General features: G+C 37.9%; 2 protein-coding genes and 1 long non-coding RNA gene across 3 annotated transcripts; 1 reads left to right on the forward strand and 2 right to left on the reverse strand.

Annotated features, from left to right (window-relative positions):
* The first annotated feature begins 109 nt into the window (after positions 1-109).
* LOC126369207 (nuclear pore complex protein Nup93-like) lies at positions 110-11,636 on the forward strand. Its single transcript, XM_050013518.1, has 15 exons — positions 110-465; positions 644-824; positions 913-1,215; positions 1,916-2,058; positions 2,428-2,661; positions 3,005-3,146; positions 3,357-3,525; positions 4,143-4,248; positions 4,595-4,680; positions 5,541-5,667; positions 6,557-6,722; positions 7,246-7,326; positions 7,478-7,717; positions 8,129-8,323; positions 11,472-11,636. Exons 1-15 carry the CDS (start codon positions 296-298, stop codon positions 11,589-11,591), a joined length of 2,463 nt encoding a protein of 820 aa, XP_049869475.1. The 5' UTR covers positions 110-295; the 3' UTR covers positions 11,592-11,636.
* LOC126369216 (uncharacterized) lies at positions 10,389-11,371 on the reverse strand. Its single transcript, XR_007566669.1, has 2 exons — positions 11,071-11,371; positions 10,389-10,637 (listed from the first exon to the last, which is right to left on the reverse strand). It is a non-coding gene; the product is annotated as an uncharacterized LOC126369216 (long non-coding RNA).
* Positions 11,637-11,711: 75 nt separating the features above from the next.
* Positions 11,712-14,993, reverse strand: LOC126373703 (putative nuclease HARBI1). Its single transcript, XM_050019966.1, has 5 exons — positions 14,660-14,993; positions 14,247-14,437; positions 13,554-13,686; positions 12,843-12,984; positions 11,712-12,561 (listed from the first exon to the last, which is right to left on the reverse strand). Exons 1-5 carry the CDS (start codon positions 14,879-14,881, stop codon positions 12,170-12,172), a joined length of 1,080 nt encoding a protein of 359 aa, XP_049875923.1. The 5' UTR covers positions 14,882-14,993; the 3' UTR covers positions 11,712-12,169.
* Positions 14,994-15,691: the final 698 nt, after the last annotated feature.

Genomic DNA, 15,691 nt, shown 5'->3' on the forward strand with positions numbered 1-15,691 from the left:
GTTTTTTCTTTTTTGGATAAGTGAACGACGTGGCTGTACAATTTATAAAACCTTTATTAGTTGTATGTTGCTCTTATAAAAAAGAGAAAATGTCATTTCATATGTCAAATAAGTCGCGCGTTGTTAGTACCGGTCCGTTTTTTTTTTATGAAAATTGTGTTGTTTTTGATAAAATATCTAGTATAAACTGATTTGCATGTAATGTGTGTGTAGCCTTTCGTGTAAATTGAATCCTACATGACTATTGCACCTAGAACTTCAGAAATATTTGGAGAAGTTTGTGGTAACCTCTAGAATGGCGGACGAAGATTTCAGCAAGCTTTTACAGCAAGCGGAGCAGCTTACAACGGAGATTGAGGGCAATGAAGAGTTGCCAAGAGTTGAACGCTCTCTCGGACAAGTGCTGGAAGCTTCCCAGGAATTGTATTCACGGGTTATTCAATCTGGCGCGAATGATATTCAAGCGTACGTATTTTAAAGATTTCTGCTAATAAATCGCTTTTCCAATCATAAACCGCTATACACTTGCTAAACATACTAAAGTTTATAAGTCAGGTTAAAACGAATGGCCTTACAAATAAACTTTAATAATTGTTTGATGTTTGCAAATATAACCTAAAAATTTTCATATTGTGTATTTCAGGCACCTTCTATTTGGCTCAAAAGGCATAGATCTGCAACAAATATCGCAAAAGCTCGAAACTCTTAGTTCTAAGCGCTCATTTGAGCCACTCCAGCCTATTGCTGATTCTGACATAGAGAGCTTCCTGAGGAATGAGAGGGAAAATGCCATTTTGTCACTGATTGATGAGGTGAATAAAAATGTAAGTGATCATTTTCTTTACTATACCTACTCAATCATATAAAATGTGAACTACTTTTTAAAATTAAAAATAATATATTATTTTTCAGTCACTGCAAACAACAGAAGATCAAAAATGGGAGCACATGCTCTCAGAGTGGAATCGAGAGAAGATCAAGCTTATGAATGCAATGATTGGTCCATCTCAAAATTGGCTGGATTTAAAACGCACACCAGAACCCCCAAGCCTTGCAGATGCACCAAAGAAGTTTGGACATTCCATGTTGGACGACATAGAAGCAGCATATGCTAGACAAGTCCGTCAATACAATAAGCTTGTTTTCCAAGGATCAAAATCAAGGACTGCTCTGCACCAGAAGTTTGCACAAGTTGCTGAGGAGTTCAATGATCCTGTAAGTCCATTTTCTTTTTATTAATTTTGTACTTAATAGAGTAGTGTATGTTTTTATGGAGTTTATTAATTTAGTTTATTCTTTGAGTCTTTATTCTGGTCCCCAGCAGAGGGTACCAGTATTAAAAAATATTATGTGGAAGATATGAATGCATTGGAAACTCATATTAGGCTGCCAAATTAGTAACAATATTTTTTTCCCTGGCTATACAAGCTTGTAAAAACCTGTAGTTTTAGATAAAAATTGATTCAAAGTGTAACTATGAAACTATGAATGTACTGAATAAAAATAATTTTGAATTTGAATAAATAAAGAAGAAATAAGTTAAGGCATTTACTAGGGGATTAAAAAGGCCACATTAAAGCAATTCATCTAAAAAGCAATATTGCTATTTGACATTTGTTTGCATTGCACACTTACTATTATATGTGCAAATGTCAAGTGCTTCAATGTGGCCTTTTGATTTCCCTAATATGAATGTGAATTTGAGAGAGTTTGCTGCACATTTTTATATAAGCTTACCTGTGTGTTGTATTTTGTGTCCATTGTGCTCAATAAAGTATTTTATATATCTATCTATCTGTAAATACTGTCCGTTTTCATTGCATATTTCTTTTGTTTCTCTTGTCTTGTACAAGTGGGAAAGGTATGTATTGTGTATATGTGAATAAATAAGTACATACTTCTCTTTGTCTTTCAGAAAGTGAAAGAGATGTGGGAGATCATCAAGACAATGACCAACATTCCTGCCCTAGTCAGGGATGAAGACCCTCTGAAAGCCAGAGGCAACCCTACCATACAACAATGCCTCATTGCTCAGGGCAAGAAGTATTTGGAGAAGAGGTTTGCTAATAATTTTTTCATCTAATCTTAGTCAATTTGAAGGAATGGTTGACAAATCATGCAAATCCCTCAGTAATAGGGAATGCAATCCGGATATCGCGGGAACGTCTAATTTTTCGGGATCAATCCCGAAGCATTACATGACGAGATCTCGTTCGAGAAAATTTCGGGTTCTCGCGAGATTGATATTTCCAATCCCGTGGGATCTGGAATTTGCAATCTCAAGATGAGACAAGGTTATGTTAATGGGCTCTGATTAAGATGATGAAGTTTGAGAACTTTGTGGTTTAAGAATTACAGTGGATACATGATATTGCTCATGACTGTGCATATGTTTGTAACCACATCAATCCAATATTACATTCTTAGGTACAAACAATACATGACAGACGTTGTACGCGCCAACCCCGCGGCGGCACTTCGCGGCGGCGAACCGGGCACGTATCCCCTCGTGAGGGGCTTCGTGGGCCTCCGCTTGCAGGGCCAGAGTGTCCAAGGACTAACCGATGGAGTTATAGATGACCGTCCACTTTGGCCCATGGTGTACTATTGTCTAAGGAGCGGCGATGCTAACGCGGCTTTGCATTGCTTGAGGAAAGCTGGGTAAGTTGATTTTGTACAATCTTATTGTCTCTGTTATTATGGTTCTTAAAAGTTGGGTTGTTAGGCTGCCTGTCCACCGGAGCGGAGCGAGACCGTGGAGCGGAAACGGAGAAATATTAACCAATACAGGGAGTTGCGAATTAGTGTGTGCAATCATATTGACTATTGTTTCTCTGTTTCTCCGCTATGGTGGACAAACAGCTTTAATTTCTTGTTTACGCATCTTTGAAGGCGCGTCGTGTATGATAAGAAGCTAAAGTATGCGCCTCATCGATCTTTACACAAGTTATGTTTGCGTAATCACATACTTGATTTGAAACAAAATTTTATGTTTACATTTTAGCCGAGATCACGAAGAATTCATCGGCGCCCTAGAAGAGCACATCAGCAACCCAGAGAAGCCACTGAGTGACAAGTTGCAGACAGCCATCAACTTCCAATACAGGATACAAGTTCGCAACTCCACTGACCCTTACAAACGAGCTGTAAGTATTAATAAGTTAATGACTCATTTTACTTATAACATGTCTGGTCCTATCCATACATTTTAGGTTTAGTACAAATGCTCGGCGCTCCATTTGCACGTATTTTAGCGGCATGTTTTCTAGTAAGAGGGATCCTCTGTTTTATGTTATATATTAGTTAGTTCATAGTTAGCTATCCCTGTCACATATTGAATCCTAGTAATTATCCAGGTGTACTGCGTAATCGGTTGCTGTGACACAAATGATGAACACTCTGAAGTGGCGAAGACAGCAGATGACTATCTCTGGTTGAAGCTATCCATCATCAAGACTCGCCCCAACAGTGATTCCGACTCCTTCACGTACTCTGACCTCCAGAAGATGATCCTTGAAGAGTATGGTAAGTTATAATGTATATTAAAAAACTGGTGTTATTTTAATATTGTTACGGAAGTGGGTTTCGGGATTAGAAGGAACTTGATTTAATGAGCGTGTGTTGTGACGCGGTTAGTCACAGAGCTAAGCGTTCCAACAGTGACACTGTCACTTCACTTTACACTGCACTAAACACTTTACTTCACTACTTTACATCACACTAAACACACCACTGAACACTTCACAATCTCTAGATGTTTCTTCTTCTTCATTTTTCGATCTCATTAAAAACTGAACTGGCCTTCGGACTCTGCTGACGCTCCTGATATACCCCGAAATTGTTGAATAGCTGTGGTGAATAGTGGTGGTAGTAGTTTAGTTTTTTTTATGTTTGTCAGTTCCATATCCCGGGATTATTACAGAGAAGACTTTTGGAAGACGTGCGCGAGTTTTAGTGGCAACTTTTTATTTATTTATTATTTGTTTTTAATTATACATTTATTGTTACAAACATTATTAGTATGACGTCGTTAAACCCCGAGGGCGCATGGCGATTGCCCGTTTTATGGCCCACTCATAGGAGATTATTGGTACATAAAGTATGTTCAAAGATTCTCAAATGTGACATAATTGTGCTCCCAGGTGAAACACACTACCACGCTTACGAGAAACCGCTAGTGTACTTCCAAGTGTTGACACTAACCGGACAGTTTGAGCCTGCCATCGAATTCCTATCAAGAATCCAAAGGTAATTGTGGGATATCTATGTTGCCTAAAGAGGCAGGGATAAGTGGAAAGAGCTGGAGGAAGCCTTTGTCAAAAGAAGAAGATAAATAACATCTTTCAACTTATTTAAACACATTTTAAAAATATTAAAAAGCTAAACATCGAGTTTTTTATGTTTTGTTATATATATTGTATATAGTTAGAATAAGTTCATAATAAACGCCAGTGAAATCTTGCATATATAAGCAAACACCTCTTGTGTTATTTGCGCGTATTTTGGGCGGAAACTTTTCTAGTACGGCGAGTGGCCCTCTGTTTTATGTAGTATACCTAAGTTACTCTACACTAAAATGCATTTTTTGCCTCAGATATCAGGTCCATGGTGTCCACATGGCGTTGGCGCTTCATGACGTTTACATGTTGGGAACGCCGCGTAACGTGCAAGCGCCTTTATGTAAGTATCACTTACTTAGTTACTACTTGGAGAAACTGTGAGGAAGGAGAAATACTTATAGAACATTCCAGGCTGTACGGAGTGCCACGACGCTTAACCTCTCATATGCCGAGATACCAGACACAATAGATTTTACATTGTGTCTGGTCGAGATCCGCGTTCCGGCGTTCGAAAGATTAAAGCCTGCCAATTTGTAATCTACCTCTATCTCCTGCGGAATTTAAACACCTCGTCAATTTTCTCCGGCGCGAGTTGTCAAGTTGATTTCCAACCGGATCGTGAGCCCTCTCAACCTCTGTATCACGGCCGTTTTATCTGTACATATAAAAAGCGAAAGGTCACTGACTGACTCCCTCATGACGAAATCTTAGAAACTACAAGTGCCAGGAGTTTCCACAGTTTAGGATGATGAGGTTCTTTTTAAGACGTAGGTACTCACTGAGACGGGATTTTGCGAAATTCAACCCGTAAGGGGTTAAAAAGGGGTGGCAAAGTTTGTATGAAACTTCTATAAGTTAAATAGTAGGGTGTCAGGTGATTGAAGTCGCGGGCAACCTAGTATCATATATTTCAATTGGGTAGTTACCTAGGTCAAAGATAATTATTAAATCCTGATTACTAGATAAAGACAGACCTAAAGGTGACAGAAACGTTTCCTTTTTTCTATTTTAACTTATTTATGAATTTGAATAATGAAAAATGTATTAATAAGTGCGACATTTTGTCACGTTTTTCTATGACGTCCCACGTTGCTTTTCATACAGATTCCATAGTAGTTTCGTGTTTTGACGTTTAGTAAAAACTAAAGTAACTGATTTGACTAGTTTGAAACTACCCTATTAAAACTTGTGTTGTTGTAGTGTCGGTAGATACTGACGACCCGGTGCCGCTGCGTCGCCTCAACCTGGCGCGACTGCTACTTCTCTACGTCAGGAAGTTCGAGCTCACCGACCCTTCTGACGCTCTACATTATTACTACTTTTTGAGGTAAGATTTCTGACATTCTAGTCAGTAGATGTACTATTACTTATATAATTTTGTACTTTATATACATACATACATAAACTTACGCCCGTAATCCCTAATGGGGTGGGCAGAGCCACAAGTAATCAAAGACAACTTGCAGCCACTGTTGATACGAAGTCCAAAGATGGATATGATGAACCTTATGGTGATAAGGGATCAGCCTATCGCCCATAACATTAGTCCATCATGTTAGAGGACACTTGTACTTTATATCTTTTGTAATTTTCTACTCTGAACCGGCGTCCGTGTATAAAACGATTGATGAATGTGGAGGAAGCAAGAGAAGTGTGTCAGGATCGAAGCAAATGGAATTCTATAGTCTCTGCTTACCCAGGTGGGAAATAGGCGTGTTATGTATGTATATATTTTTTATTTACAAACCTTATATGTTTAACTAAAAACCGCTCAGGAGCTATAACCCGCTCCATGTCGCGCGCTACGCGACAAATGAGCCAACTCCATTGGTTACGCTCTTTATTTCTCAATTATGCCGTCGCGTGCAAAGGCGGATCAAGGGTGGGGGTCGTGACAATTTACTACTAAGTAACTTCCTTTTTTTATTCGTGTTGTACTTTTTATTATGGTTCACAAGTCTACTTGACAACCTACTTTTTTACAAAACCTGAAAGCGAATGTTTTCTTAGGAGTTTGTATGGAAATACAGTCTTATGACGTCATCAATAAAAGCGGTCAAACGTCGTACTTACTCATTGTTACTTAATTCATAAATAAAATCCGAAAATAAGTGGAAAAGTACAATTTTTTTTTGGTCATAGACTGGCTTCTATTTCTAGATCTTTGACCCTGTCAAATACCCCATTTAGCACAATTCTTTAACACATTTCGTTAGGAACCTCAAGGACCCCAGCGGCAAGAACCTGTTCATGTGTTGCTGCACGGACCTGGCGCTGGAGAGCCGCGACTACGACCTGCTGTTCGGCAGGCAGGACGCCGTCACCGGCCCGCGGACGCCCGCCCTGCTCGACCAGTTCAACAACCCGCACATTGATAGCAAGGTGAGAACTTCTAGGGGCTTAAGAAGACCACATTCAAACAATTCATCTAAGAAAGCTATATTGCAATTTGACATTTGCGTATACAGGGTGTTAGTGACGTTGTAACGAAAACTTTGAGCGATTATTTAGTCCATAATTCGGAAAATTCCACTTGATATTAACTCAGAATTATGGCCTGAATTGTCCCCTTCAGTATTCGTTACGATGTCACTAACACTCTGTATCTCTGTAGTAGTAAGTGCGCAATATCAACGAATTGAAATGTGACCTTTTTAATTAAGTATTCTGTTATTAACTACAGACACTATGTAACCCATGTGAATTAACTACATAGCCATATAATAGCCTTTTTCAAAAATCAAGAAAAAGCAAGACACGAAATGTATAGTGAAACAAAAGCTAAATTATAACCAAAAGAAAAAGTATAACCTTGTCTTTGTTTTACATAAATAGGTAATTCGTGAACTTGCCTTTACATCTAATTAAATCTGTTTCGACGTTAAAAATTGAATTTTTTTTTCAGGTTATTGCAATGAACGTGGCCGAACAGCTTGTGAACAAAGGTCTATTTGAAGATGCCATCACAGTGTATGACATAGCTGGAGTAAGTTTGCTTCAAATTACTTAACCACTTATTAGAGAATGTTGATATATTTTATATTTAGTTTAGACTACGAAGCAAATTAACTTTTAATTTGCATAAAGGCATAATAAAAAAGGGGCAATGTTTTTACCTAAACTGTTGTTTCTTCCAGAACCTCGAGAAAGTTCTAGAACTGTTCTGCGTGCTGCTCGCTCAAGTAGTGAACAGCGGCGGCGGCGCGGGCGGTCTCAGGCAGAGGCTGTCTATACTAGCCGAACATGTGTCTAGAAGACTGCGATCAGCTGACGCCACCACGCTCCCAGCTGCGTTGGTCGAGGCCTACACTAAACTATGCAAGCTCATGACTTTCTTTGATCAGTTCCATAACGAGAACTACGACGCTGCGCTTGAGGTGAGTCCGAAAATTTTAGATATTATAACATTTGTATGAAGTATAAGCACACGCCGGGCGAATTAAAAAGACACTCAGCCAAAGGGGTTATATACTAGCGAAATTAAATAGAAATTTCGCTAGTATATAACCCCTTTGGCTGAGTCTTTTCATTCATTCATTCGCAGTACAGTTCATTTTCCTAAGATGCTATTGTTTTTATATTACATCTCATATGCATATTAATTTAATAATATAATGTTCTTACTCAAAAGTCAGTGTGGTTCTGTGGTACACTGCTTTGCTTTTTAAAAGGGGAGCGCCAATTCGAAACGGCGATACGACTCACCAGTCACCACCTAAAGCTCGGTGAGGTGTGGGTACTTCATGTTGCGAAGGACGAACCTCTGACTACCCCAATGTTATGTCCAGACGCTCCGCGCCTGCGAGCTGGTGCCGCTGAGCGGCGCCGAGCTGGAGGCGCGCGTGTGCGGCGCGCGCGCGGCGCGGGGCGAGCTGCTGCGCGCGCTGCCCGCCGTGCTGCGGGCGCTGTGCGCCATCCTGCTGGCGCAGCGCCAGCGGCTGCGGCACCACGCGCAGCCGCTCGGACACCTCACTAATACCAAGGTAATAATGCGATATACACACTACACAGGTAATAACGTAGCCATATAAAGTTCCGTAACTTTACACTGGGAGTTAAATTATGAGTGTAGCTACCTTACGATGTATTCCCCGATATCTCGAGATTGTTCTGTTAGATCCTTCATACAAGGGCATAGAATAAAGAATAATAATACAAGGTATAGGACAGTAACTCTCCACTCCGCACCAATTCTTACCTGGGTCCGAGCTAGATTTACCTCATTTTGTATGGAGTGCCCGTGGCGTGACAAGAGCATGAAAGGCACTAATGTTGCGAATAATTGTGGCTCACAATTTGTACACATAGCTTGAAGCTTAGGTAGATAATACGATATTTCCAGGCTTGAAGGTCAACGGATTTTTACCGCCATCTTTACGATCTCGACGATGCGATGCGACCTTCGTAAGACAAGTCAAGTCGCGTAAGACTACAGTTTGTTACAACGTGTATTGTGGAAGTCATTGAGATTCTGGGGGGGTTAAAAGGTTATGATGATTTTTTAACATATTTCTACAAAGAGAATCGGATCAAAATTATGATGGTAGGAAGTACTATTTCATACGAGTTTATTGACATTAGTTACATACTGAAGTAAGCAAGCGTTCCCCAGATAATAGGTATTTTCAAAACGTCAAGCTAGCGGGATCAAAGAACTGCCTTTATAACTTTGGAACCGTTGAAGTACTCATTTCGGTATTTTGCAGGGGGTGAGTACTATTTCGGTACTATTTTTTGGCGTTTAAATCAAAGCGAAAGACCTTGTCGTTAACTCTCGCCAAATTTCGCTCACCGTCAAGCTAGCAAGTGCAATAAAACATGGCTATAAATCCAGAACCGTGATGGTACTAATTTTTTTACAACAGGTACTATTTTTTTCAATAAGAGTACTATTTTTTGGTATGGTCAAATTATTTTTTCGTGCCCATTTTTTTTTTGAGGCCGCTAGCTTGACGCACACGGTTAAAAGGCCCCTTCTAAGCAATTCATATTCAAAAACAATATTGCTAGTAAAGAGATAGAGATAAGAAATTGGTACATTTTGATTTAAATTGCTTTGTTACAATTTTAATGCGTGTTTCGTCAGTCACTCCCATTTTGGTAATTTCTTTTTATCGGCGTAGGTTTATAGCGACATCTGTTAGGTATTTTTGGTTACTAGGTTATGTTTTTAAATATTTTGCCATCGATCTCGAACACGAACGAACGAAGCGAACTAATTGGTTCGCAAATTATGCGCTAGATGGCGCTTGTCCGTGACACTATTCGACATTTCTTAACATTGCGCACTTACGTTTATATGCGCAAATGTCAAATTGCAATATTGCTTTTTAGATGAAGTGATTATAAGCCTTTTTAACCTTTAGTCTGTGGCAGCGCTGTCAAAAAATTACCCCCCTGTCTGTGGAAGCCATTCCAAAATTTTTACGAGTTTCGCCAGCATTCAGTTTATGATGTAAATTTCACTTTTTGTGCATGGAACGTTATAATAAAGCGATTGATTACTAAAGCTAGATATATTTCCTTGTTTATAAACAATAACACAAGCCTCGAAATTATTTCTAAATAAAATACGAGCTGCTTGAATACGAAGTTTGATCAAAAATTCACTTGCACCAATATTATGCAGTCAATTATTGTTTGTGCCAAAAGTCATAGTCAAAATCAAAGGATATGACCATAAACTAGAAAAATAGAGCTTTGTAAAGACATATCACACTACATACTTTTATCGCTTTATATTGATCAATTTTATGAAAACAATATGACGAAAAATTTTGGAATGGCAAAAAAATCGGTCAGTAATATCTGCGCTTGTGTGAGTGTATTTAGTCATTCAGTCGTCTGTGTACGATAAGGATCCTGACTCGGTTCTTGAACAGTCGTCTGTGTATGATACGGATCCTGACTCGGTTGTTGAACAGTCGTCTGTGTATGATACGGATCCTGACTCGTTTGTTGAACGGTACTCTGTGTATGATTAGGATCCTGACACATACATAGGATGTTTTATTTTTGTTCAGGTAAGGTGTGAAAATGAAATATGTCTAATAGGTATTTTTTTTATTATTTAGATATCACTTTAGTTAGATTGAGAGATAGATATCTACATGTTAAATCATTTATTCATATACAATCAAAAACAACTGTTCTTATTATGGTTTATATGACCAAAATATTATTCTTATAAGAGCCATATTATCACTAATAAGGGTGCAGTGATCCTTGTGGCGTCGCCTGGAAAGATAAGAGGCCGTGAAGTTGACGGAGCTGAAGGATTTGTTAAATCCATTTTATCTAAAAAAAAAACAAAAAGTTAGTAAAAGATCATCCTGTAAGTTGTATTTCAGAAATAACGGTTTTGCCATAGTAAATTTGAAAACATGTGTACGTACACAGTGTCGGCCATTTTTACTTGCGTGTGTGTGTGTGCATTTTTTAGTAATGGTTTCAATAATTTACGTTTTGGTAAATATTTATGAATTATTCATACAAAGCAATTTGATATTCAGAATCTCCATAAAATTTCCTTCAAAATAATATAAAATATGAGGTATATAAACAAGGCGTAAGTTTAGAATAACTCAAAGAAAAACACGAAAAGTTATTTGAGATCTGTAGGTTACTTTTGAACTAATATAATTCGTAAGTGAATCACTTTGAGAACTTATAATTTATAAAAATTGACACTACAATACATATAAAATAATAAAATTGAACATTTACTTACCTTTTTTAACAATTTTCAGCTTATTTTTCACTTTTAGTATTCACTTTTGGTAGTTGAAGTATCACTGGTCGAGACGGAATTTCAACCGATTTTTCTAGCGGAACTATTGAACATTTCATCCGAATCATGATTGTCTATGATAGATCATTTATTCAATTTTGTTCAAAACACAACATTATACCTTTTGCGATAGAATTAGAGTGGATAATTACGTAAAAATAGGTACCAGTCCTATGGGTCAGGATCCTAATCACACACATACGAGAGGGGTAGTCAGGATCCTTATCACACACAGACCAAAGGTTAACACCCTGAAGTCGTCGGGTATCGGAGACTCGCATGGTACGAAAGGATACTTTTAGTTTTGACGACATAATAATATCTTAATTTCTCTGTTTCAGCAAGTGGAATGGCTACGCGAGCAAGCAGAAGTCCTTAACACGTTCGCGGGCAACATTGCGTACCGAATGCCCGGCGACACTTACAGTCAGCTTGCGCAGATGCAGATTCTTATGCATTAACACAACTGTTTTAATTAATTAGGAAATAAAGGCTACTTTTATTGATCATTGCATTTTATTGTATTATATTTACAAATTACATTTTATTGTATTTTATTTAGATGATTCCGTGCTTCGGAGGGCACGTTAAGCCATTGGTCCCGGCTATTAGCCGTAAAAACACCTCCACCAATCCGCATTGGAGCAGCGTGGTGGAGTATGCTCCATACCCCCTCCGGTTGATTGAGGGGAGGCCTGTGCCCAGCAGTGGGACGTATATAGGCTGTTGATGATGATGATATTTACAAAATTTATAAAAATATATGTCAGTCTTTACTTTACGCTCATATAGCATCCAGTTTCGTTATATTAATTTCCACACTTCTATATTATAACAAACATGTACGGTCACGAGCATTAATATGTATACATTTTGGTACCATGTCACATTAACTTTTTTGACAAATTGAACTATAAGTCTCACTAAATGTTAAATATGTTAGTGCGACAGAGTCCTAAAGTGGGTACATTATATTACTCATGACTGTATTATTAATTCGTTGATTCCTTGCAACCACTGAAACTGTAAGTGGATTTGCCTAAACACTATAATATATTCTTTCAGCCAACTGCCTCCTCACTTCCATTCCAATATAAAAGTCATTGACATTATCATCAGGCATCTCTGTCATCTCATTAACCATTGGCATTGGTTCAGGATCAATATAAGGCTCAGGATCTGGCAGGCCAGCTTTTGTGCAGAGATTATGTAAGATGGCACAAGCATTGATTATTTTAGCCACTCTTTGCGGGGTGTAGTGTAAAGGTCGCCTGTAGAGGCATTGCCATCGGCCTTTGAGTTTGCTGATACATCGGTCTACACAGGTCTTTGTCCGGCCTTGGAAGTGATTGTATTGAGACTCTGCAGTGCCCTGTGGCGCTTGCTGTATTGGTGTCATCAGCCACGCTCTTTGAGGGTATTTGTTGTCAGCTGTAAAATGACAAGGAGTGGTTTGTATGTATATTTTTGTAAGTAGAAAAATCAAAAGCATAAAATAAAAATAAGCGAGAAAATAATATTGAGCATAGAATAAATTAAAAAGAAAATAAGGACTAGAGTAAATACCACAAAAGAAATAAAACAATTTCTTTTTTCCTATGCACTAACATAATATAAACAGCCTAATATGTCTCACTGCTAGTACAGATCTCTCGTCAATAAACTGGAGGGGGTATGGAGCATACTCCACCAAGTTGATGTATAATATTTACCAATAAGCCATCCAGTCTCACCCTGCCTGCTAATGTTTTCAATAAAATGTCTGATATTCATTTTGTTCCAAATATACGCATTTGAGGAAGCCCCTCCGAATCTACAGCATATTGCTATGATTATCATGTCAGCATCACAAACCTATAACATAACAAAAAGAAAATATATTATTAGTAATTTATTGCACTCTTCAAATGCATATACAATACTTAAAAATACAAGTAAAGACAGTCCTATTGCTGTACCACAATTTCTCTCAGGCTTACACTTTATTTATTACACATAGTTATAAGTTTCATCTGCTGTTAATCACTGGGCCTGTATTCCCCGATTCCTGCAGACGCGTCCTAATTTTATTTTAAGTTATACCCGTCATTTTCTTATCCGCCGAAAAGGAAAGGGACGGATGATTGACAACTGTTCAATTTAATGAATTAATAACCCGGCCGAATAAAATAGGCACCTCGCTGGTATGCAACCCGTTTGATTTGAGCTGTCAATTTAATTCTGTCAAGTTATTGGCCAATATATTAATTTGGGAGGGTTTTTCAAAATTCCTGCCAAATGTTGGCGTGTGTTCCATAAATTTTGTCCCTTCCCTTTTCGGCGGATAAGAAAATGACAGGTATAACTTAAAATAAAATTAGATGGTATCAACAAACATTCTGTGTTAACTTGGCATGCAAAATAAAAGTGGATTAGGAACTTACAAGTTGTGCATTTATGGAGTATTGACCTTTCATGTCATAGAAAGCTTCTTCATCATCTCTTGGGCAAACAATCTCCACATAGGTGCCATCTAAGCAACCTATAGTTTCAGGAAAATGGTACTTTCTGTAGAACCTGAAATTTTATTAGCCCAATAACCTTACTATGGCTATTATAATATGAAAATTATGATAGAGTAGTAGCTAAGTATAAAATTGTCAATTATATGCTTCATTTTTTTTAATATAAAAATATGAATAAACCTAGTGTACAATTTCAAATTACTTCATATAGGTTTATAGGTACCATAAGTGAATGAAGAATTTTCACAATTTTTATTAGTTAAAAGTCAAAAATATGTGTGTAAGAATTATTTTGCTTCAAAATGACGAATGATGCGCGACGACCATCCCGCTCTCGGTGCGTGTGATGTCATAGTACAAAACAGTATCTTCTGTTACAGGCGGCTAAGCAGTATTGTACTATGATGCCACACATGGTCACATACCCATTAGTGGGATCGATTTTTTTTATACAGTTGGTGTTTTTTAATTATATAAAAATTTGTGTATTTGTTTATATTACAAAGGCTTCATTGTAACAAAGTTTCAAGTCATTTTGCTTACCTATTAACATTGTTAATTCGTATCGTTGATGTCCCCTTAGTCTAGTTAATTTGTACTAATTATACATACCCTTCTTTGACCTGTTCTCTCTGCATTGCTGAAGCCGGGAACACCACCCAGTTATCAAGAACAACATTGAGACCCTCAATAACAATTTTGATGACCCTACTCACTGATTTCTGGGATATGCTCAAGTTGAAATCTTTCCCTATGGATTTCTGATGGCAGCCACTGTATAGAAATGATAGTGTGACTAAAACCTGAAAACATGAATTAAATTCAATCAATCAATCCTTCCTGACCGTATTCGGCCACAGTTACTCAACAACTAATGAAAGCGTCGTTCGTGTGCTCTCAAGTGACTGACATATCCGATCTTAGCATTAAATGATTTTATGAATTCAATTAAATGAATAAGTAATGATGACAAAATAAAAAGTAATAATAAGTAACTAGTAATGTTATAAAAAGGCGGGTCTTACTTTCAGAGGAAATGGAATCCCATTCGCACGTTGAGTTCTCGGCACAACCGGCTCTAATATGTTTAATATCTGATGGAAGACTGCTCTGTTGATTCCACAGTTCTGCAGTAGATAATCGTCCGGTAGGTTGACACAGTCGGATATATCTCGTAAATATCGTCTAGCTATTTTCTCTTTGTATGCACTGCCTCGCAGCATTTGGATTTTCAGAAGGGTATTCATTTATTTCAGAAAAGGAGATTTTCGAAATAAGTTGCCTGTTTTTGTTTGTAAACAAAAGTTAACAAAACAATCCGAGCTGAACTGTGAACGAACTGTCATTTTTGTGTTGTTTTCAATTTCTGAACGAAATACATTGTTGTGCGTGTATTCCTGTGTATTTGTGTATTCGTCGGGCTTTTCGGCGGGAAACGGGAACGGGACAGTTGCTTTCTTCATTGAATAATCTAAATAATTAATACGAAGTGGTGTTTTGTGGTTAATGATCGCATTAAGTTAGTCGGAAGACATTCGCGAGTGTTATTACATTGGAGTATTCAATAAACAAAGTGTATCTGCCTATTTTCGCTTCGTGCTAGGAAGCCGCTTCATAGCTCAAAAGTTTATGCGGACTTTTGAGTTAATTCGTTTGGGGTTCGGAGTAGGAGTCTACTCCGAGGGTGGGGGCTTAGGTTTCATCATCATCATCACCTTTCACCATTTCATTAATCAACAAGAAAAAAAAAACGTCAGACATGGCTGTATGGGCATAGTTCCCTTTGCCTTACCCTTCGGGGAAAACCAAACAAAAAAAAAAAAAATGAACTGTGAACGAACTGTCATTTTTGTGTTGTTTTCAATTTCTGAACGAAATACATTGTTGTGCGTGTATTCCTGTGTATTTGTGTATTCGTCGGGCTTTTCGGCGGGAAACGGGAACGGGACAGTTGCTTTCTTCATTGAATAATCTAAATAATTAATACGAAGTGGTGTTTTGTGGTTAATGATCGCATTAAGTTAGTCGGAAGACATTCGCGAGTGTTATTACATTGG

The sequence above is a fragment of the Pectinophora gossypiella genome, chromosome 1 (genome assembly GCF_024362695.1).
Source record: "Pectinophora gossypiella chromosome 1, ilPecGoss1.1, whole genome shotgun sequence".
NCBI lineage: Eukaryota > Metazoa > Arthropoda > Insecta > Lepidoptera > Gelechiidae > Pectinophora > Pectinophora gossypiella.